Source organism: Saxophila tyrrhenica, assembly GCF_035928015.1.
Source record: "Saxophila tyrrhenica strain CCFEE 5935 chromosome Unknown scaffold_6, whole genome shotgun sequence".
Lineage (NCBI taxonomy): Eukaryota > Fungi > Ascomycota > Dothideomycetes > Mycosphaerellales > Extremaceae > Saxophila > Saxophila tyrrhenica.
The window spans coordinates 873,613-893,247 of record NW_027041738.1 but is presented as its reverse complement, the minus strand read 5'-3'; the positions used below and the strand labels follow the sequence as shown (position 1 = coordinate 893,247).

The 19,635-nt window shown below is 55.6% G+C and overlaps 8 protein-coding genes across 8 annotated transcripts; 4 read left to right on the top strand and 4 right to left on the bottom strand.

Moving 5' to 3' along the window:
• Nucleotides 1-660: 660 nt before the first annotated feature.
• Nucleotides 661-1,410, bottom strand: GET1 (GET complex subunit get1; the record flags this gene model as incomplete). The annotated part of the gene is made up of 3 exons (XM_064801672.1): nucleotides 661-1,022; nucleotides 1,084-1,270; nucleotides 1,324-1,410. 3 exons carry the CDS (start codon nucleotides 1,408-1,410, stop codon nucleotides 661-663), a joined length of 636 nt encoding a protein of 211 aa, XP_064660302.1.
• A 219-nt stretch (nucleotides 1,411-1,629) lies between these two features.
• Nucleotides 1,630-3,078, top strand: MUQ1 (choline phosphate cytidylyltransferase; the record flags this gene model as incomplete). The annotated part of the gene is made up of 1 exon (XM_064801671.1): nucleotides 1,630-3,078. The coding sequence occupies one exon, from the start codon at nucleotides 1,630-1,632 to the stop codon at nucleotides 3,076-3,078; it is 1,449 nt and encodes a 482-aa protein (XP_064660301.1).
• Nucleotides 3,079-4,040: 962 nt separating this feature from the next.
• On the top strand, nucleotides 4,041-4,929 carry RHO1 (GTP-binding protein Rho1; the record flags this gene model as incomplete). The annotated part of the gene is made up of 5 exons (XM_064801670.1): nucleotides 4,041-4,108; nucleotides 4,166-4,193; nucleotides 4,313-4,510; nucleotides 4,573-4,707; nucleotides 4,780-4,929. The coding sequence occupies 5 exons, from the start codon at nucleotides 4,041-4,043 to the stop codon at nucleotides 4,927-4,929; spliced, it is 579 nt and encodes a 192-aa protein (XP_064660300.1).
• Nucleotides 4,930-6,395: 1,466 nt separating this feature from the next.
• Nucleotides 6,396-7,694, top strand: SIW14 (tyrosine-protein phosphatase siw14; the record flags this gene model as incomplete). Its single annotated transcript, XM_064801669.1, has 3 exons — nucleotides 6,396-6,606; nucleotides 6,664-6,865; nucleotides 6,920-7,694. The coding sequence occupies 3 exons, from the start codon at nucleotides 6,396-6,398 to the stop codon at nucleotides 7,692-7,694; spliced, it is 1,188 nt and encodes a 395-aa protein (XP_064660299.1).
• Nucleotides 7,695-8,844: 1,150 nt separating this feature from the next.
• YVH1 (tyrosine protein phosphatase yvh1) lies at nucleotides 8,845-10,081 on the bottom strand (the record flags this gene model as incomplete). The annotated part of the gene is made up of 4 exons (XM_064801668.1): nucleotides 8,845-9,211; nucleotides 9,265-9,600; nucleotides 9,744-9,965; nucleotides 10,032-10,081. 4 exons carry the CDS (start codon nucleotides 10,079-10,081, stop codon nucleotides 8,845-8,847), a joined length of 975 nt encoding a protein of 324 aa, XP_064660298.1.
• A 257-nt stretch (nucleotides 10,082-10,338) lies between these two features.
• Nucleotides 10,339-11,503, bottom strand: LTR77_004413 (uncharacterized protein; the record flags this gene model as incomplete). The annotated part of the gene is made up of 5 exons (XM_064801667.1): nucleotides 10,339-10,429; nucleotides 10,487-10,905; nucleotides 10,979-11,260; nucleotides 11,307-11,435; nucleotides 11,492-11,503. 5 exons carry the CDS (start codon nucleotides 11,501-11,503, stop codon nucleotides 10,339-10,341), a joined length of 933 nt encoding a protein of 310 aa, XP_064660297.1.
• Nucleotides 11,504-14,444: 2,941 nt separating this feature from the next.
• On the top strand, nucleotides 14,445-16,496 carry LTR77_004412 (uncharacterized protein; the record flags this gene model as incomplete). Its single annotated transcript, XM_064801666.1, has 3 exons — nucleotides 14,445-14,785; nucleotides 14,906-15,919; nucleotides 15,983-16,496. 3 exons carry the CDS (start codon nucleotides 14,445-14,447, stop codon nucleotides 16,494-16,496), a joined length of 1,869 nt encoding a protein of 622 aa, XP_064660296.1.
• Nucleotides 16,497-18,926: 2,430 nt separating this feature from the next.
• Nucleotides 18,927-19,487, bottom strand: LTR77_004411 (uncharacterized protein; the record flags this gene model as incomplete). The annotated part of the gene is made up of 1 exon (XM_064801665.1): nucleotides 18,927-19,487. The coding sequence occupies one exon, from the start codon at nucleotides 19,485-19,487 to the stop codon at nucleotides 18,927-18,929; it is 561 nt and encodes a 186-aa protein (XP_064660295.1).
• Nucleotides 19,488-19,635: the final 148 nt, after the last annotated feature.

Genomic DNA, 19,635 nt, shown 5'->3' with positions numbered 1-19,635 from the left:
CTTGTTGCCCTCCAGAATATACGCAGAACACGGGCGCAGTGTGTTCCTCACCTAACATCATCACACTGAGCGTTACCTTCTCCGGTGTCTCTTCCGCGATGGTGGGGTCGTGGCTACGACAACCAGCGGCAGGGTTTGGCCCTTGTCTCAGGCCAACCAGAGATGATCAACACTCGAAAGTTCAATCACAAGGCTCTGTTGTCAGCGAAAGAAAGCCGAAAGCTTTTGTTTTGTGATGAGCAGACAACAACAATAACCTGCGTGCGTGGCAGGCGCCTCGCTGAACGAGCACAGCTCATGTTATGCCCGCAGTTGGAAGACCGGCTTAACGACCTACAGCCATACCACTCATCAAACGCGGAAGTAAAACGTCGACGATGAGGCACATATGGCAACCTTCGACTGTTATTTCCGTGGCCTCGTCAGCCAGCGCATACTTTCATGGGTGATTTGTCGTATGGGTTGATAGGTATGCCTCATCAGTCCAGAGATGTCGCGCGCAGATGTAAGATGTCCACTGCACTGCGTAGCCCGGGTCTGGCTTGCGCAAGCTATCCACGTTCTCTTCAAAGGCCAGTTTCTGCCCTGTAGGTCTCGTTTGCATGGCTCATTAGATTGGCAATTGGGGTATATCACATATACAATTCAAAGCTCCACATATCACAGCTCCTTCTTCACCCCCACCCCTCCCATCCCCTCCATCTGCACCCTCTCCCCCCTCCTCGGCCCCTCCTTCACCACCCCCGTCCTCAGCGTCCACAGCGCCATGACCCCCTCCACAATCATCTTAATCACACTCGCGCACGCAATCGCCCACACGTTAATACTGATACTCCCCAACGGCGCCCGCGGAAACGACAGCACCCACTCGATATGATACGGCACCCAGCCCTGCGGGATCCAGAACATGGGTTGCTTCGAGTACCAGGCGTTGGCGCCGAATTGCAGGCCTTGCGTGCCCAGCCAGCGGGCGGCGGTGATGGCGCGGTCGAAGTTGGTGCGGAAGGATTGGTGGTTGCGGGCTGTATTGCTATGGTTAGACGGTTTTTCCTGCTTGCGCATAGTGTCTATTGTACTGCTTACCTTCGTTGTCGTACTTGTCCTTCGCTTTATCGTGCTGTCGCCGTAGTCGTGCCCACTTCGCAAAGTCGTCTTGGGCGGAGGTGGCTTTCATCTCACGGTTGAGGCGAACAACTTCATTGCGAAGGGTGGAGAGGTCGGCGGCGGCTTTGGATTGGGGAGTGGGGAGTTTGGTGAAGAGGAGCCATAGCTGTATACTCATGTGTTAGCGACAATCACATGCTGTGGATGAATTGATCGTACCAGGTCGTTGACGGACTGCTTGCCGACGGTGTTGAGGAGGTGGATGAAGAGCTGGAGCAGGAAGACGAAGAGCAGGACGGACGGCATCTTCGCAAGTTGTGCGCTCGTCGGCGCAAGTGTAGTTTTCTTTGGAAGAAGCTGTTCTGCGAGACTTTGTAGAGATGGAAATCTGGCCAAGCTTGTGACGTCTGAATCAGGCCCCTCCAGATGGTCACCACACCCCGCCAGAACCAATTCTCCCTGACCTAACCAGACTACACTCTCTTACGACCAATGGCACTGCAATAACGTACGCCTATTACCACCATGCCACCCACCCGCGACCCCGAAGCCGGCTGCCTCATCCCAGAAAAGGGTAACTGGCCAGTCGACCCGCAAGATGACCAACCCCTCGACGAACACCGCTTCTGGATCGACGGCTGCTTCGACTTCTTCCACCACGGCCACACAGGCGTGATGCTGCAGTCCCGACGTCTCGGGTCCGAACTCCTCGTCGGCCTGCACAGCGACGCCGACATTGCGGCCAACAAAGGCCCTACGGTCATGAACCTCGAGGAGCGCGCTGCTGCGATCGATGCGTGTCGGTTCAGTACGAAGGTGGTCCCGCACGCGCCGTACGTGACGAGTATACCCTGGATCAGCCACTACGGCTGCAAATACGTGACGCACGGAGACGACATCACCAGCGACGCTGGCGGGGAGGACTGCTATCGCTACGTCAAGCGGGCGGGGAGGATGAAGATCGTGCCGCGGACGCCGGGGATCAGTACGACGGACTTGGTGGGGCGGATGTTGATGTGTAGCAAAGAGCACCATATCCGGAGTCTGCGGGCGACGATCCAAGGGAACGAGGGCAGGGGCGGGGAGGAGGAGAGGCGGAAGAGGGGGAAGGAGATGATGGCGAGGATACGGGAGTACGCTGCTGCGCCGAATGGGAGGGATGAGTGGGTCGGGGTGTATGATTTCGCGCCGAAGCATCGGCCGTTGGAGCGGAGGATGAGTCAGTTGAAGGCTGGGGAGGACCTGACGCGGGCGCAGAGTCATGATCATGGGAGAGGGACCTTTGAGAAGATGGTTCCTGGATTGCCTCCGCGGCCGGGGCAGCGGGTTGTGTATGTTGATGGTGGCTGGGATCTGTTCAGCTCTGGACACATTGCTTTCCTGCAGCAGGTAGCTGCTCTCGAGGATGAAGCTGGCCGTGAACGCGGATGGTTCAAGGACGAGGCGAAAGCGCAGCGGATAGCCGATACTGGAATCGACTACAGGCCTGCATTCGTGGTAGCCGGCATCCACACCGACGAGGTGGTAAACCACTACAAAGGCATCAACTACCCAATCATGAACACTTTCGAACGCGGCTTGTGCGTGGTGCAATGCACCTACATCCACTGTGTCGTCTTCTCGGCTCCTTTCGTCCCGAACAAGACCTACCTCTCCTCCCTCCCCTCCGGAACTCCGGACGTGGTCTACCACGGCTCAACGAACAACATGGGCTCCGTGGCTGATCCATACGCTGATGCGAAAGCGATGGGCATCTTCCAGCAGACTCCCGAGCACCGCTTCCAGGACGTTAATGCTGAGAACATTGTCCGAAGAATTCTGGACCGGAGAGGTGACTATGAGGAGCGGCAGCGGCAGAAGGGGAGTAAAGCTGTGGGGGAGGAGGCACATAGGAAACGCGAGGAGTTGGCGAGAGAGGCGGAGCAGGAGAGGGAGAAGAGGGCGAGGGAGGTTGAGAGGCTGTTTGGTGCCTGAGAGTCTTCCTTACCCGTGGTGTTGGGGCAAGTTTGATACCCTTCTTGTGTTGAAATTGTTGAGATGGCGCTCTGTAAAGTCTTGTAGATAATCATGCCTGGTATGTCTCGGACCATTAAAGGCGGCTTGGTAATGACTCCCAGGTTGTTCACTAGCCACCCGGAGGAACTTCGATATCGTCGTCCTGCCACAGACCCCATGCAAAGTGGAGAGGTCTCAGAGTTAGAGAGCACGCTTATCATGCTCACCGCCATGCTTCCGTGCCTCAGGTCGATCATGGCAGCCTTGCGAGATGCGGAGATAGGCATCTACAGGGTATGTTTCAGCGAGACATGGATGGTTGCTTGTGAGTGCTTCGGTCGTGTCGTGGCTAGATGTGCTCTTCACGCTCCTACGGGGCCTCAAAGATAGATATGAGGCCTCATTGTAGGAGACAATGCCAGTCATGACAATGTTGAGGAGCTTGTGGTAGTATGTAGTGTTGATAGAACAGTGAACGTGACAGTGCCAAGCGTTCTGCAGGAGCTCGGCCCAGGCGTGTCGGCGGTTGCTCACAGAAACCTGGAGGCTGCATCACTCACACCTCTGATCTCGCACATCGCCAGCTGCCTCTCCATCTCCTGCAGCACATCAGACACCTCCCCGCCTCCTCCACGAGCACCCACCGAGCAGAAACGTAACTCCGCCAGGCGACAGAGGCTAACCGCAGGGCGCGGCGCAAGAGGAAGCATCGCATCAGCAAACACAGGCGCAGCAGCAGCAGCGGTAAGTGCCTGACGCCGAGCGAAGTCTCAACACCTTTGCGGCTGCACCTCCTCCTGACTGGCCACAACCCACCGCCACATCCACCACCTCTCCCACTCCTCTGTCATACAAGAGACTCTCGCCGCCTCTTCCACGCCAGCACTCACGCTTTCGCCCTTCGCTTGCATTTGGGAGAGTCATTGACAGGTCGCGCACAGATGGCGGAGATCCGTCGCAAGTTGGTCATTGTTGGTGACGGTGCCTGCGGGAAGACTTGTCTGCTCATGTGAGTCTCTATCGACATCTATACCGATACACCGAGTGTATGCTGATGACACGCCAGCGTCTTCTCCAAGGGCACCTTCCCAGAGGTTCGTACCGTCCCCCTAATCCCCCCCAGACCGCGTCATCCGCCCCGATAAGCACGCCGCGGCGCAACACAACAACAACTCAACCAGCGTGGCACCATACTGATACATCTGGACAACAGGTCTACGTCCCAACCGTCTTCGAGAACTATGTCGCCGACGTCGAGGTGGATGGCAAGCATGTCGAACTAGCCTTATGGGATACGGCGGGCCAGGAAGATTACGACCGACTCCGACCCCTTTCATACCCCGACTCGCACGTCATCCTCATCTGCTTCGCCGTCGACTCGCCGGACTCGCTCGACAACGTGCAAGAGAAGGTATGGAAGATGCTCACGTGCTCGTACGATAAAGACTCGGCGCTGACATAAGGCTGCTATAGTGGATTTCAGAAGTCCTGCACTTCTGCCAGGGCCTGCCCATCATCCTCGTTGGATGCAAGAAGGACTTGAGATACGACCAGAGGACTATTGAGGATCTGCACAAGACCTCGCAGAAGCCGGTGACACCCGAGCAGGTACGCATACCTGTTACCAGCAGCTCCATACAGGCGCTGTGGAGATGCAATCGCTGACATGATATCGCACAGGCCGAAGACGTCCGCAAGAAGATTGGCGCACAGAAATACCTCGAGTGCTCGGCCAAGACGAACGAAGGCGTGCGCGAGGTGTTCGAGCACGCGACCCGCGCTGCGCTGCTCACCCGAAAGAAGGAGAAGAAGAAGTGCCTGATCTTGTAAACTACCTCACCTGCTATCATCAACCACTACCGAATCAATCGACAATCATACTGGCCACTATCTTCTGGAATACCCGACCGACACCTTCAGCAAAGGACGAGTGAGACGAGGCGCAGGGGTAGCGAGCGTGGCATGGAAGGAGACTGTGCGAGGTGGTCAAAGCCGGCTGGCAGACAAGCATGGACTGGACGTCTGCCTCTTCTTCTACGAGACACGTTTCCTGCTCGCTTCATGTGGATGGAATAGGTGGAACTTTTAATGCGGCTCGGATGGATCTCTTAGAGTAGCACTACCCTGGCGTTCAACTTGGTCAACCCGATGTCCCCCGGTTCGAGTCCTTTCTTGCATTTGGGAGATGACGATGAAGAACTTGGCAGACACATGAATGTACTTCTTATCCCCGGGCCATACTCCCTTCTTCCGTCAAAGTCCCCGGCTCTTCTCCTGCCATCCGCGTGGTGTCCATGCGTAAGGTAGCTAGAAGAAGCCCGTCCTTGCAAGGAGCACGTGATGTAGTACATGTCGTTCGCCGTCCAACACCAGGATCGTCCTCAGAATCTTGTGCGTGCATAAGCAGCTCATATGCTTCTTTCACAGATACGTCTACATCGAGAAGCTGACCCAGATGACGCACAAAGGGAATGCGCAGCAGGCAATACGTCAACCCACTGCCGTCCATGCCGATAGAAAGCATGAAAGAAAGGTAGGTAGCTTTGGTCAAAGAGAATTTTACTGTGCATGTCTCTGCAGCCGCGGGATTGGTTGCGCGGCTCTTCTCGTAGATCGTGCCTGGGACCCTGGGTCCAGCCTTTTGCTGACCTCACGCACCCAAAACTTTGACTTCTTCCATTCCCACTCCTCCTCCTCGCTACCAAACCACAGCAACCGATGATTGAAGGTGGTGAATTGATGACCACCTGGGAGAACGACCCCTCTTTGGCTCTTTCCTACTTGTTCATCCTCAACCGCCCACACAGCAATATTGGATGAGGATCGGACTGACCATATAACACCTGGACGCCCCGGACAGTGCGGATTGTCGTGAGCACGCGACAGTCTTCTTCCTTCAAACCCTCAAAACCCACCACCGCAAAAATGGACCTGGTGCGCTTTCAGGTTACTGGCATGATGTTGTCGCGACGCACCTGCCGGTGATCCAGAGCAAACCGCGTGGCTCTTTGCATCGATACAGGAGGTAAGCGGTATCCGCGCCAACGTCCGCCGCGACGACACTCGTGATTGCGAGTGAATGCGCAGCAACTCTAAAGCTGCGATTCACACGTCGAACTTGACTGATTGCTGGTATGCCGCAGTCTTCGAACTCACAGCCCCAAAGCTGCCGGAGTATAACTTAGACACACCATCTCTTCTTCTTCTTCTCCTTTTCGGAACAGCAAACAGCAACCAGGGAGTTTCGATTCTACACATATCTTTCGCTTCCACATCGACTACGAACATATCCGCACATGGCCTCTTCTCTCAGCTTCACCATCACCGAGTCTGGCGCCGAGCCGTACATGCTTAGCTTGGTCACGCCAGATATCGTTTCGCACGAAGAAATGTCGCTCGCTCCGACGAGCCTCGAGCTACAGTCGCTCGAGGACAGACTGATGGCTGCATTTGCGGAGGACATCGACAGGGACGCGGAGGAAGCGGCGCGCAAGAAGGCGAAGAAAGGTAGCGCGCATCTCTTATCCTTTTCACCTCGGACAGGCCACTGACTTGCGGCATTAGCGGCGAAATCCAGGCCACCATCACCGCCAGAGAGCGGCTCTGCCACACCCCGTGTCACCATCGCGCCGTGTCCAATTCGCCTGCGGCCATACATTCCGCCGCCGAATTATGGCACCGTGGAGCTGCACAAGGTGTTCCGCAGTTCGTTCCCGCAGGATCGCCATATGGATTTCGTGAAGACGCTGGGCATTCGAAGCATGCTGTACGTCCAGGCGCAAATTGACACGTCTTCTGATTTGTGCTGACCCTTTCTCAGCACACTTGTCGACACGGAGTCCTCGGACGGCTACCAGGAGTGGGTGCGTGACAGCGGTATCACCCAGAAGATGATCAACGTCGCCACAAACAAAGACGGGTACGTCTCCACGACTGTCGACTCGATCTGCGAAGCGCTGCTCTTCGTCATGGACTCCTCCAACCACCCTCTCTACATCCACTGCAACCAGGGCAAGCACCGCACCGGCTGCATCGTGGCCTGTCTCCGCAAAGTCCAGCGCATGCCTATCGAAGACATCATCGCCGAGTACCGCGTCTACTCCGAGCCCAAGGCCAGGCCAGGCGACATCGCATTCATCGAGTCCTTCGACCCAGAGTCGGTCTTCTCCTACGCCAAGACGCACGGCTACCTGGACGGTCCTTCTCAAAGGCTTAAACGTCTCGACAGCAACGTCACCAACGTCGACACCCTCGCTGCAGCGCTCTCCGCAGGTGCGATGGCCGGTGAAGTTGCTGAGGAGGTTCTCTACGGCAGCTCCGTCTCTCCCACCTCCACCACGTCTGACGAGGCGATGGAGATTACGCTGTGCGACTCCAACTCCAGCACCGAACGCGCTCCAGCGCACGGCGAAGTCACGGTCCGCGACATGCAGTTCGAGAGCCGGACGCCCGTCGACTCAAGCGCAAGCGTCATAGAAATCGAAGACGACGCCACAAGCAACGCCTCCTCCGACACGGACTTCACCATGATCGACCAACAGAACGAGATCACGCCAGGCGTCACCTCGATGTTTATCGATCCCGCGCTGGTCTAGGAGGCCTATGTGTATCCGGACTTTGGTGATTACGGGAAATAGAGTGGGGATACACGCAACTGGGGGCGGCGGACTTATAGAATCGATTGTTCTTGAGCGTCGGCGCTGGCGGTTGCTTTCTTGGGAATATGGGAACAGGATAGAGTAATAGAATAGAGTGAGCGCGAAAGGGCGATTACAGAAACCCGCGCATGGTAATGGGGTTATGCAGGCTGCTGTGAATACGGCAGCCCTTGGGTAGCCGAAGATCTTACGATCCTTACAATGAGATAATGTTTGGGTGCCGGTGGTGGCATCCGCGATCAGAATCAGCCTCCTTTCTCTTACCGTACACTGGTTGTGTCATGCGTCAGACAGCAGATTGTTGTCGACTTTTTGGCTTGTCCGGCTCATGGTAAGCAGCGATGGAGAGGAGGTACGGTATGGTGGAACATAAGAATGGCAGATGGAGGCATACTTCAGTACGTGCTCTACATATATGTACTCGCCACTCGGTGGCAACGATACGAAGGTTGTACCCAACAGCTTTCGGTCACTGCGCCGCATGCATTAGGCCTGCTGCCACAGCTTCCGCTCTATCTGAGCAGCCACCTTGAGCGACGAACCCGTATGCACATGCAGACGGTTGGCTCCCCCAACCACGCTGTTCGAGCGGTAAAGCAAGCCATTCGCGTTTGATCGACATCCAGTGAAGAAGTCCACCATTTCAGGTCGGCCGTGGCGTGATGCAGGCTCGTGAAATCATCGACACCTGCACAAGACCGCAGTGCTCGCCGTGTTCCAAGCGAATCCTTGTCTGCACGCCTGGCTTCAAGGTATGTTTGATCAGCCCCTAACATGCATGTAATCGGTGTGCGCAGCAGGTCAATGGGAAACAGGTGGCAAGGACGGCGTCAGGATCGCTTTTCACCTCGCCAGCGCTTCGACTGGCGGGGTTTGCTTCGCTGCAGTGGTCTTGAATGGCGGTGGTGCGATGTGAGTGGCCGTGAGTATTGTAACCCTAGAGCCTCGCTCTAGCACCATTGTGGTCCGTCGAGAAGATTTGTGATCAGGCACGCTGGTGGGCCCAGTGCATCGTGTCATACCCACAGCAGTCGACGTCGGTAATGCACGTATCAAGATCGCATCCTGCTTGACAGAATCAACCTTGCTACAGATTCTGCTGCCCCGGCCCGCCTTTCCTCCCCGTCGACGAAGGAGGCATCCGGATCCCCAGCGCTGCAGATCCAGCAGGTCGCGACTTGACCTCATCGATCTTGCCTTTGGCCAGACTAATCCCAGGAACGACCCAATCGCCGCAGCTGCACTGCATGCCTTGCCATGCATACTTGCCGACGTTCGTCTTGCATTTCGGACACTCGAGGCGGCCGTCCATCTTGCCGGCTTCGAGTTCAGGTCGCATCCAGGATAGCGGGTCGAGGAAGTAGTGGGAACATTCGCTGCCGGGTCTGGAGGGCTGTTGGTCTTTGGTGTTCTTGTGGAGAGCTACCACGTAGAGTGATGTCGCTAGCGTCCGTCTGAGAGGTTTGGGTCAGTACATGCCAGCAACTCATGAAGAACAATGCCTTACCTGCACTTCCGGCATCGAAGTTCATAGTCGGCTGGTGACGTTCCTTGATCATGCTCGTCCTCGAATCTAATGTTCTCGGGCGCAGGCGCTTGACCGCACGCTCTGCTCATCTCGACCTCGCGCTCGTACAGCCACCGCTGATACGCGGGCGTCTCTTCGACGTTCTCAGGGGTTGCCATGCTATGGTAGAGATCGAGCTGCTTCATGAAGCCCTCGTTGGGTTCACAGAAAGGTCTCGCTTCGCGGATTTGTGACAGTGCATCCATCGGAGTAATCCCATATCGTTGCATCAGGTATGCACAAACAACTGTTGCCGAGCGGCTTTTGCCCATGGCACTGGGAGAACATCGTCAGTAAAACGTTTAACTAAGACGTAATTACCTTGATGAGGCGACATCACCACCTCAAGTAGATGAGCACAGTCGAGCCAGCCGTACGGTTGAATCTTTCGAACAGCGAAATTTCTTCGAAAGACTCACCAATGCACCAGCACCCCTCCACCCCCATCCAGTCCATCCTGAATGAACTTGTTACAAGCCGGAAAATGCTCTAACAAGTTCTCATCATCCACATCATCAACTTCCACGACCTTGTGCGCAAAATCCTTGAACTGCTCCTGATCCAACGGAAGTCTTAGAACAGAGACGACATGGGTGATGCCGCTGTCTTGCAGTGCCTGCTTGCGGCGTAACGTGAACAGCCTGCGCAGCGGTTAGAGTCTAGAACGTGCGGCGTCGACGAGGGTGTGCAGCAACGCACGAACGGACCCTCCGATGAACAGGTTCAACTCGCCTGGGATCTTGTCGAGGAGGCCCATGCTTTGTTTGAATGTCTTAAGATTGGTTTGTGTGGTTCAGGAGTAATCATCAGATAGAAAAACATATGTGCTCTTTGCGATGACAGGACGAAGTCAGAATTCAGCCTCTGTGACAAATTTGCTGACGAGACAAAAGTCCTGACATTTTTACATTCGCTTGCTTCACACATGTTTCCCACTACTAGATACCTGCGAGCCTCTCTCAAAGCGCCCGCCACCCTCCCCCCAGAACATTGTGAACTCTACACTTTATGCCATCAATACTTCCGTGGCGCAAACCGCATCTCCCTAGCCCCGACATCGAACACCGCAACAACGTTCTCCAGGAAAGGTCGTCCCAGCAGGAAACTGCCACTTGTCAGTCTTGCATCGCAACATTGTACCCACGAGACAATCGATACATACGTGCTGATCCCCACTGGGCCTGCCCCTTGCAGGCCAGAGAAGCAGTAATCATCGTACTTGCCCGGTGGAACCCCGAGCCCGCTCATGACTGCATTACCAAAGACGAAATCAGATCCCGGGATCGCAAAGCCGGTCCCGTTGATGACGATCATAAACGGTTCTTTGGGACCCTCCGCATCGCAGCGGGTAACGTAGGTGCCCCAGTCTTTCACGTAGATTGCTGGCGGGTTGAATAGCTCGCTGTAAGCTTCGGCGACTTCAGGAGGTGCGAGGATGGGATAGGAGCCACAGTCAACGACCGTTTTCCCTTTGGTCTTGCCTGGCGAGTGCGAAGTGTTGGGTGCTGCATAGCCTGGGAAGGTGAAGTCGTCTACGATGATGGTGTATTCTGTGAGAGACTTGTTGCTGAAATCGGGATCCTGTTGCAGGTTAACATGATTTGCATTCGAGAAGAAGGCCGAGAGAAATTCAATGCGAAGATGGTCTACTTACAAGCAAAATAGGACTGCATGTGAATGGACCGTCGGCCTGAACCGGTGGCAGGCCGCCAAATGCAATGTATCCCTGATCTGCTGTCGAGGAGTTCGACACAGGGCGCTCAAGCGCAAGACTGAACATAGGCGGGACGATCTTGTCCTTCATCATGGTCTGGAAAAGGGTTTCCTGTTGGATCCTCCCATGGCCTGGCTGACCATCTTTCGTCGGGTCGTTCCCGTGCCAGGCGTCGTCTGCATTTGCTGGGTATCCCAGGCCTATATATCCTGCTGGTCCGCCCTGTGCTAGTCAGCCTACTCTTCGGAAGAGGTGTACTTGTGCTTACAGGCCAGTAAGCATAGTCAATCAGTCCGACTTCTAGTTTCGGCACGTGGAGTCCAGCGATCGTGACCGACTCCCAGCCGAGCTTGCCCACGGCGAACTGGCCAGAGGCGTAGCTTAGGTTGTAGTTCTCCTATCGACCTCTGTCAGCGATGCGGGACCTCGTCAGTCCGACCTTGAAAGACTCACATTCGGAATCATGCCTTGGGAGAAATTTCCTTTGAAGAATGGACCGGGGCCGCAGTAAGAAGATTCCACCACATCAGTGCCATTGCTGCAAGTGAAGCCTTCTCCAAGCACCCTGATTGAGAAAGTATGTAAGCAGGGTACCCGTAGGACGATGGACGAGACTCGAGACTCACCAGAAATCAGAGGCTCCCGTATCGACGAAGAACTAGCTCAGGACACCATGTCAGTCGTCGTCTGTTCGGGGATGGAGACTCTCTGTCCGATCACCATACCTCGAAGTCTTGATCGCCCAGCTTCACATCCATCCACCAGTTTCCACCCCATGGCTGTTTGTCGAAAGGGAGTCAGCGAACTGTCTGTCGAGAGTCATATAATTCATACACACATCGCTGATGACTTCGGCAGTACCGTACCCAGATTGCCTGGGATGTCTTGCAAGGGTTCTGCCGCCGCGTTTAGATCCCGATCGAAGCGATGCATGGTAGCCTGCGGGGTGGTGCTGGCTTTGCGTTGAAGCATGCGACACTGCGTTTCGTTCTTGCAGTGTAGCAGACGCCGCATCCACATACGGGAGGGCGACTCCTGCACATACGAGTGCCGAGATGCCTGGGATGGAAATCTTGGACCACATGATTTTGTCTGAAAATTCGTAGACGTGAGAGGAGTAGATCGAGGAGTATCAACCATATTCGAGGCGCTCGAAGTGTCTTTTAAATGTTGTGTTGTAGCCAGATCGGAATTCTATGTTCTCAATCCATACCGCCCATGTCAGCCGGGTGACGTCTCGCACACATTGGATGTGTAGAGATGACAGTGCTTGCAGAGTGAGCCTTTCTAGAATGAAAGGATTGGACTGTTGACGTGCCGCCGCCAGCGGTGAGAGCAGACCATTGTACAGATTCGGGCATCGAAGCAGATGGAGTCACGGAAATGCTTATGAACTGCCGTCGTCGCATTTTGCTTGCTCAGCGTGAAACTTTCCTGGAAGAAGAGAAGCAGTTCGACTGAGGCGGCCCTGGTCGACGAATGTAGCCCAGCTCAATAGTCATGGTTCATATTTGCTCTCTGATATCCGAGCAAGTGTAGAGGAACAGCTGAAGTGGTGTTGGACACTGGTGTGCAACCTGCTTCGTCTTTGTCAGCCGGCTAGTGCACTTAAACTAACCACAGGTCTCGGAAAATAAGTTTATTATATTCTGTTGCCTGGAAGCATGCAGGCATGGTGAGGTTCAATGGATTATCGATAGGGTAGCGTCGGTGAAAGGTGGAATGACTCGAGTGGTAGAAGTCGAGACATGTGGTGTGCCTGCAATCTACCTTGCAGATCAAAAGACCTTCGCACTTTTGCGAGCTATCGACGCCTCTCTCTCGGACGTCCCGTCAACGTGCTGATGACTGTCCGGATGTTCCGTGATTCAGCATCCGGCGACCAACTACTCCACCAAAGTATAAGAGGAAGTTAGGTGGTAGGCTCGAGGTAGGTTGATTAGGCGGAACTTTCCACCGACCTCCGACTGACGGGCGTTCTTGTATGATTCCTTGCTTTCTATTGGTGCTCCAATTTTCTATCAACACTCGAAGAACTAGATGCTCCAGAAGATATCCACATGACAAGGAACACCTCTTTTCGTAGACTTGGTAATGTCGGTAGAACCATGGGAAACATGTCCCAGCTCGATTCATGTCCAAGCCAGACAAGCCTGATCATCGAAAGTAGGTTTCCGGTCGCAGAATGCTTCCGATCGAGGTGGATGAGCAAGATGTGGTACAGGAGGATCCCCAAAGAGCGGAGAACACATTGAGCCGCGGGCAGCAGCTGAGGATCGAGGCGTCGCCAGAACTGCCGTACGGATAAGGCTGCCGGTAGCCGGGTTGAGAGCTATACCGCCATGTGTGTTGAAGAGCGCATGTGCAGTCGTACTGCGCTGTAGCGTGTTAGCTGTTTGCCCAGCTGAGGTCGTGTCTGACAGTGCCCTATAAGCGTAAGGTATTGGCGAGAGTCAGCCGGTTGGGCGGGCACACAACAGGGCGCGAAAAAAGGTTACATATACGGCGTGCAACTTCTGACCGGAGCCCTGCCGACGCGGCATTTCGCCTCCTCTTCTGGAAGACGCATGGGACGCAGCATCGACATGCAGCTAGCGGAGGGCGAGGAGAAAGGCACGGCTGTCCCTGCACCCAAAGTCACAGCCCTAGGACGAGCTTATGCAGACATTAATAATTGCGTAGTATTCCGCTCTGCCTGCTCGTTGAGAGGCAAGGTACATAAGGCGTAGTTGTTGTTGTGGTTGTCCATCGCTCGGCCCCGCCACCACTTCCACTCCGTAGACCTGGACTCGCCGTTTCGTTGGTCTGCTCGTTCCGCCGCGGGCCGCACGCACACACAGACACAGGGCTGCTGAAGAAGGCTGCCAGGGTTCGTTGCGTGGTGGAGCGTGAGACAGGTGGCTGTGCGCCAGGGCTCCACACCCCTCGCCCGCCGCCGGTCTCTCTGCTCCTAGGCCTGACGTTGCCGCATCGGGCCACCTGGACCTGGGTGCGTGGTGTCGTGCAGCTGGCCTGCTGCGAGCAGAGGGAGGCGAGGGCGTGTGGGCAGCTGCGTGCCGCTAGGGCTGATGGTGGTGCTTTCGTTCGCTCGCATGACTTGAGACGACCTCGCTGAGCTTGCTCGCCCCGAGTCCGTCCCCACTACCACTCCTCACTCGCCTGGTCCGCTGCATATAAGCGCTTCCCTGGCGCTGAAGGCGTATGGGTTGCCACCTCAGGCCGTGGCAATTGGCTTTCCCCGGAACCAGAACCAGCAGCAGCAGCACTGCAACCTGCTGCCCTGGTTGAAAGAGGGCGTCAAGGTCGGGGGGAGACCATGTCATCTACTCCAACCATTCACATATCTCGAGACTCGCGTCGCTACAGCCCTACCACCACTCCACCCTTCGCATCGTCCGCCTCCCCCATGGCTATTCCTCGGTCACGGGACCCTGTGCCTCCTCCGTTGCCACCACCCACCTACATACCTGAAATTTCAGCGGGTTCCGACCCAGGCTGGCAATGGGGCAACGATCCCAATGGCGCGGACTTCGGGAGGCCCGCTTCAGTCAAGGCTGGGTCTAGCCTGCTAGGCTCGATCAACAAGTCGACAAGGCTACAGAAAGAGCACGATAGCACCGCACAATACAGCTTCCCCAACTCTCGACGCGGGAGCTCACTTTCGACGATCACGGCAGGTCGTGAGCAAGACCCAACGGACGAGATGTTCCAGCATGGCGACGAGGAGGCACGGCCGACGTCAAACGGGTATGTCAATGTTGATGTGAGGGTCGACTATACTGTTGTCGATGTTTGGCTCAATGCAATGCTGTTGCACGCGCAGTTGCTCTGACCTCGTTGGGTTCTTTGCTGACCCGGTTGTTACAGACTACACGGCGAAAGACAGCTCGAACAACGAGCACTCAGACAATCCTCACAGTCCTACGACAAGCAGTTGCTGAGTAGAATAGGAGGTCCGAATACACCAAGTCGACAATCTCTATCGAACTCGTCTGGAAATCTGCTGGAGAACGCCCAACTTGCGCCGGGCGATGCAGAACGGCGCAACAGCTCTTTGCATCCTCTTTCGCTGCCGGAGAGAAGACATGGGTCTATCGATTCACCTTTGGGAGCTCGATGGCCCCCGTCTTCTGGCGGCATCTCACCAGGTTTCACAGGATTCTGGCAGGAGCACGGCCCGTCGGAAAACAGCCGCGCGTTAGCACGGCACCGAGGCAGCCTCACCTCAGAAGATCTTACATCTCACCGTGGCAGCTACGATCATTCCATGTTTATCCACGATGACTTTGGCATGGAAGACGGGCAGATGAGCAATCTCAACATTCACGATCGCAGCCCGGGATCGCCGAAAGCGGGCTCGAAGCGACGGGCGTCCTCACCGCCACGCGAACGCGACGATCGATCCTCCATCAGCAGCGCGCCGGGACACAGCGAGGTGTATCATCGGCGCTCCATACACCAACTTCCCAATCGCGGCTCGCCAATCTCGCGATTTCATCCTAACCATTCGTCGGTTTCGTCAGCATCTTCTGTTGGTGTGCGGCACGGCTCGTTGGGATCATCTCTGGGATTATCAAGCGTCCCGAGCAGCGCGACGAGTTATGCTTCTGGACGCCTCTCTCCAGGCGCCCTGTCACCGGCCATAGAAGTGGATGCCAGAGTTGGTGCGCCTTACGGTGGGAACAAGGTTTTGAACCTCACCTCTCCAATGGCGCATCATCAGCGGACCCTCTCGGAAAGCACTCAAGGTGGTGGGACACAGCCATCCATCGACAGCGCGGCCCATTCACGACACGGCAGCTTGTCGCACATGCAGGGCATCTTTATATGCGAATGCTGCCCGAAGAAGCCTAAGAAGTTTGACACCGAGGACGAGCTTAGGTATGTCGTACGCCAGAAGCGTGGTGCAACCATCTCATGTCAACACTCACTAACAACCGCCAGGCTTCATGAATCTGAGAAGCAATATGCTTGCAACTACTGCTCCAACCGCTTCAAGAACAAGAACGAGGCCGAAAGGCATCAAAACTCCCTACACCTCCGCCGCCACTCCTGGTCGTGTGCCGCATTGACCGGCATCGAGGCAGCCTACCACGCCTCAACGAACGGCACCGATGTTTGCGGCTACTGCGGCGAGGAGTTCCCAAACCCACCACAATGGGACATTCGCGCCGACCACTTGAATCACGTCCACAAGTACGGCGAGTGCAACATGGCAAAGAAGTTCTTTCGAGCCGACCACTTCCGGCAACACCTCAAGCACAGCCATCAAGGCACGAGCGGCAAATGGACGAACATGCTGGAAAATGCATGTATGAAAGACGAGCCGCCTCCTGTGCCCCGAGCTGGTGCCGCGGTAAGCCAGGCGCCGCCTGCTTTGATGGTCACCACATCTGGGCTGAGCCTGCCTGGGCCGATGCCTCCAGGCAGAATTGACGAAACACCTCACGATAGCTAACGACTTCACGACGATGGGATGGAATGATTTGCACGATCTGCTTTGATCAGATTCATTGCCTTTGCATGAACGATTTGCATTGATGTGGCACTTTGTTACTACGCTACTGCATCTTGTCGGTACTGTTACCTGGACCGATCCTTCATCATTTTTTGGCGAACGAATGGGCGACGAAGCGACTGCATTCTGAAAGCCTTGTTGCATAGAGAGATGCAAGCATGCATTGCGCCGCTGGCCCGCTGGGGGATGGTCGAGCCGTGTGACACGGTGAGCTCTTCATCACTTGGGTCGAGCCGAGTGACACCACCATATAGAAGCTCTCGATACCCCTCCAATGGCCATGACTAGACCACAGAGCCTCCATCAAATGGTTACACTGCAGGCGACGAAGCGGTTCGGCGGAAGTGCGTCCGTGTCGATCTCAGTTCGCTTCATCTCAACAGCTGCATCCACCATGTCGGTTGTGTCTTACCCCTCCCTGTAGATTAGTCCTGCAGCAAGGCCGTTGTCGTGTCTCTTGCCCCGCTTGCATGAGCGCGCTGAATCACAGAAAGGTACGTCTCGATTTCATACAGAGTCCCGCACACGCTGGAAAGCCTGTCTCGGCCGCCATCCAATGCCACTCCGTCCGCACTCGTCTGCGGACGCGAGCGCAGCCAGCCCACGGAAGTAGATCTCGCGTCATCTATTTCGCTTCGAGACAATTAAAGTGCTGACATCAAGCCTCAGATCAGTGATCGAATTCGCTTCGTGTGCGCCACATCTGAGGGCCTTACGACAGCCGCTCCGTGGGATCGTGGGATAGCCCTACCCGCCCAGTAGTGCTGATGCTGTTCGCACACGGGCCAATGGGCACGCGGTTGCTGGATGCAGAAGAGATGCATTAGGCGAGAGAGGAAGTTCGGAATTCAGCAGTACAGTCGGTAAGCCTGTTGGTGACTCATGTCGCCGCTGCTCAACATACCGGCGCCGCGTAAGGCTTGATCGATACTGTGATCGACGCGTCGCTGGGCCACGGGATGTGTTGGTATGTTACGGAAGATTGAGCGCTGTTAACCAACTGGGACAGCTGCTACGTGTCGGCGACACAGTCCAATTCCAGGGCGACGCAGTGCTGTGCAGGTGCGGTTTTAGTCGAGAATCGATGACGGTTGGTGGAGTGGTGGAGTTATTCACTCATGTTATGGGAGCGGAGAATGTCAATGCCGACGGCTGTTGCGTTGTCTGCCTAAGACAGACAGTACGGGGCCACATAGTACTGGAAGGGCTGGGCCTTGGACGTGTCTCCGAGCATGAATCCATCTCTACATTGTAGACGTCGTGGACATGCTGCGGACAGTGGAATCGGCTCAGTAGGTCTCAGCGAGGCGTCTCAGGGATCTACAATGCCAGCCCGCCAACGAAGTGATCGGGCCCGTTGGGTGCAAGTGGACTGGGACAGATGTGTGCGTGGTGAGCCGCTCCCACAATAACTTGGTTCACCAGCAAGGCTAGGTGCCGTGGTGTCTGCTACACGGTCACTGCCATTCCAGCCCAAGGCAGAACCTCGGTATTTTTGGAGTAGCTGCAATGCTAGGAACATCGACCGCCCAGAAGTTGAAATTCCATGACACGTGACTTTCACATGATCGCAACCTCGAGGCACGCCCTGTCAGGCTGTCGTGCCTCGGTGAGCCCATCCCCTGTCCTGCTGCTCTTCAATTCGTTTGCTGGATATACTAGGCAATAGACACCGCCGCCACGACAGGTGTCCATCACTCAAGGTAACGTTGCACGCGCTTCGAACGCTGTGGATCGCCCACCGATATGCTCTCTGAGTAGGCACAACCGGTAAACCAACCGCTGACTCCACGGGTCGCGACGCCCTAGTGTTTCAGACGTGGACAATGCAGTGCACCATTTGAGATTCAGACAGCACTCCTGCAACCATCTCAATCTCGTACGCTGCATCAACGGCGACCCCGAGCTGACTGCAGGCTGACTGCCACGTCGGTCTGCTACCTCCGAAGGTAGCCAGATTGAGATGACACACGGATCGCCGTACCCGTCTCCACAGGTTGATCAGAGAGCACCAGGCCAGGCGGACCGTCGCCAAGCAATGATCCTCGTGTTTGCTGACGGGCTGAAGTTGGGATGACTGGGGTGGTGTGGCTGGTGAGGCGACGGCGCTGATCTGACGGCGGGGTGGGTAGACTGCAGGTAGCCTATATGCATATAGAAAGGGCCTTTGATACCTCATTCCACATTGGGAGGCCTTCAGAATGGCGGCCCAGAGCGTGACCTATGGGTCCTTGACGTGTGCATGCTTCGCTGTCTCGCCATGCGGCGGTAGATGAGGTGTATGACTGGCAAATGCCCATTGGCAATCGACTGGTCACCACTTTGGTTGAACGTCGGCGATTGAGGGGGCCCAGCCCCAAGCAATAGCAGCTACCCCAAGTTACCCCCAGGTACTGCAGGAAAGGCAGAACCATTCCGCAATCTCTCCCTCTGCCTCTTCGCCATCTCAGCATCCCTCTTCTTCTGTTGGCGCATCTGGAAGAAGTTCTTGTGCAATTCAAACACTCGCGGACCCTCAACAACAGCTTTCGCGGGCTCCTTCTTCTTCTCCAACTCCTTCAACTTGTCCTCTTTCTCCTTCTCATCCTTTTCGTCGTCCTTGGCCTCATCCTTCTTCTCCTCTTTCTTGCCCTCTTTCTCATACTCCTTCTGCCGCCGGCGATCCAGCTTCTTGCGCATCTTCTCCTCGAATTCCTTCTTTACCACCTCAATCTCCTTCTCCAATTCCTCCTGCCGCTTCTTCTCTGCCAGGTCCTCTTCATCCTTCGGAAGCACAAACTTGCGATCTTTCAAGTGGCCGGGGCATATATGAAACCAGTCATCTTGGTCCGGAGTTATGAGGACGGTTGATGATGGTTTGTAGCAGATCCAGCATGCTTTCGCGCCGGACTCGGCAACAAGGCGTCGATGGTAGAGATTCTTAGATCCCATATTTCAATGGCAGTCCGTCACATGTTACTGCTTGTTGTCGTTGCGCGGAAGCGCGTGTATCGCGGATTCGAGAACAGTGGTTGCTATTAAGCTCTCTGTGCATGCTCGGTTCAGCAGGCGTGATCGAGGTTCGGGAAGTGGAGCGCGG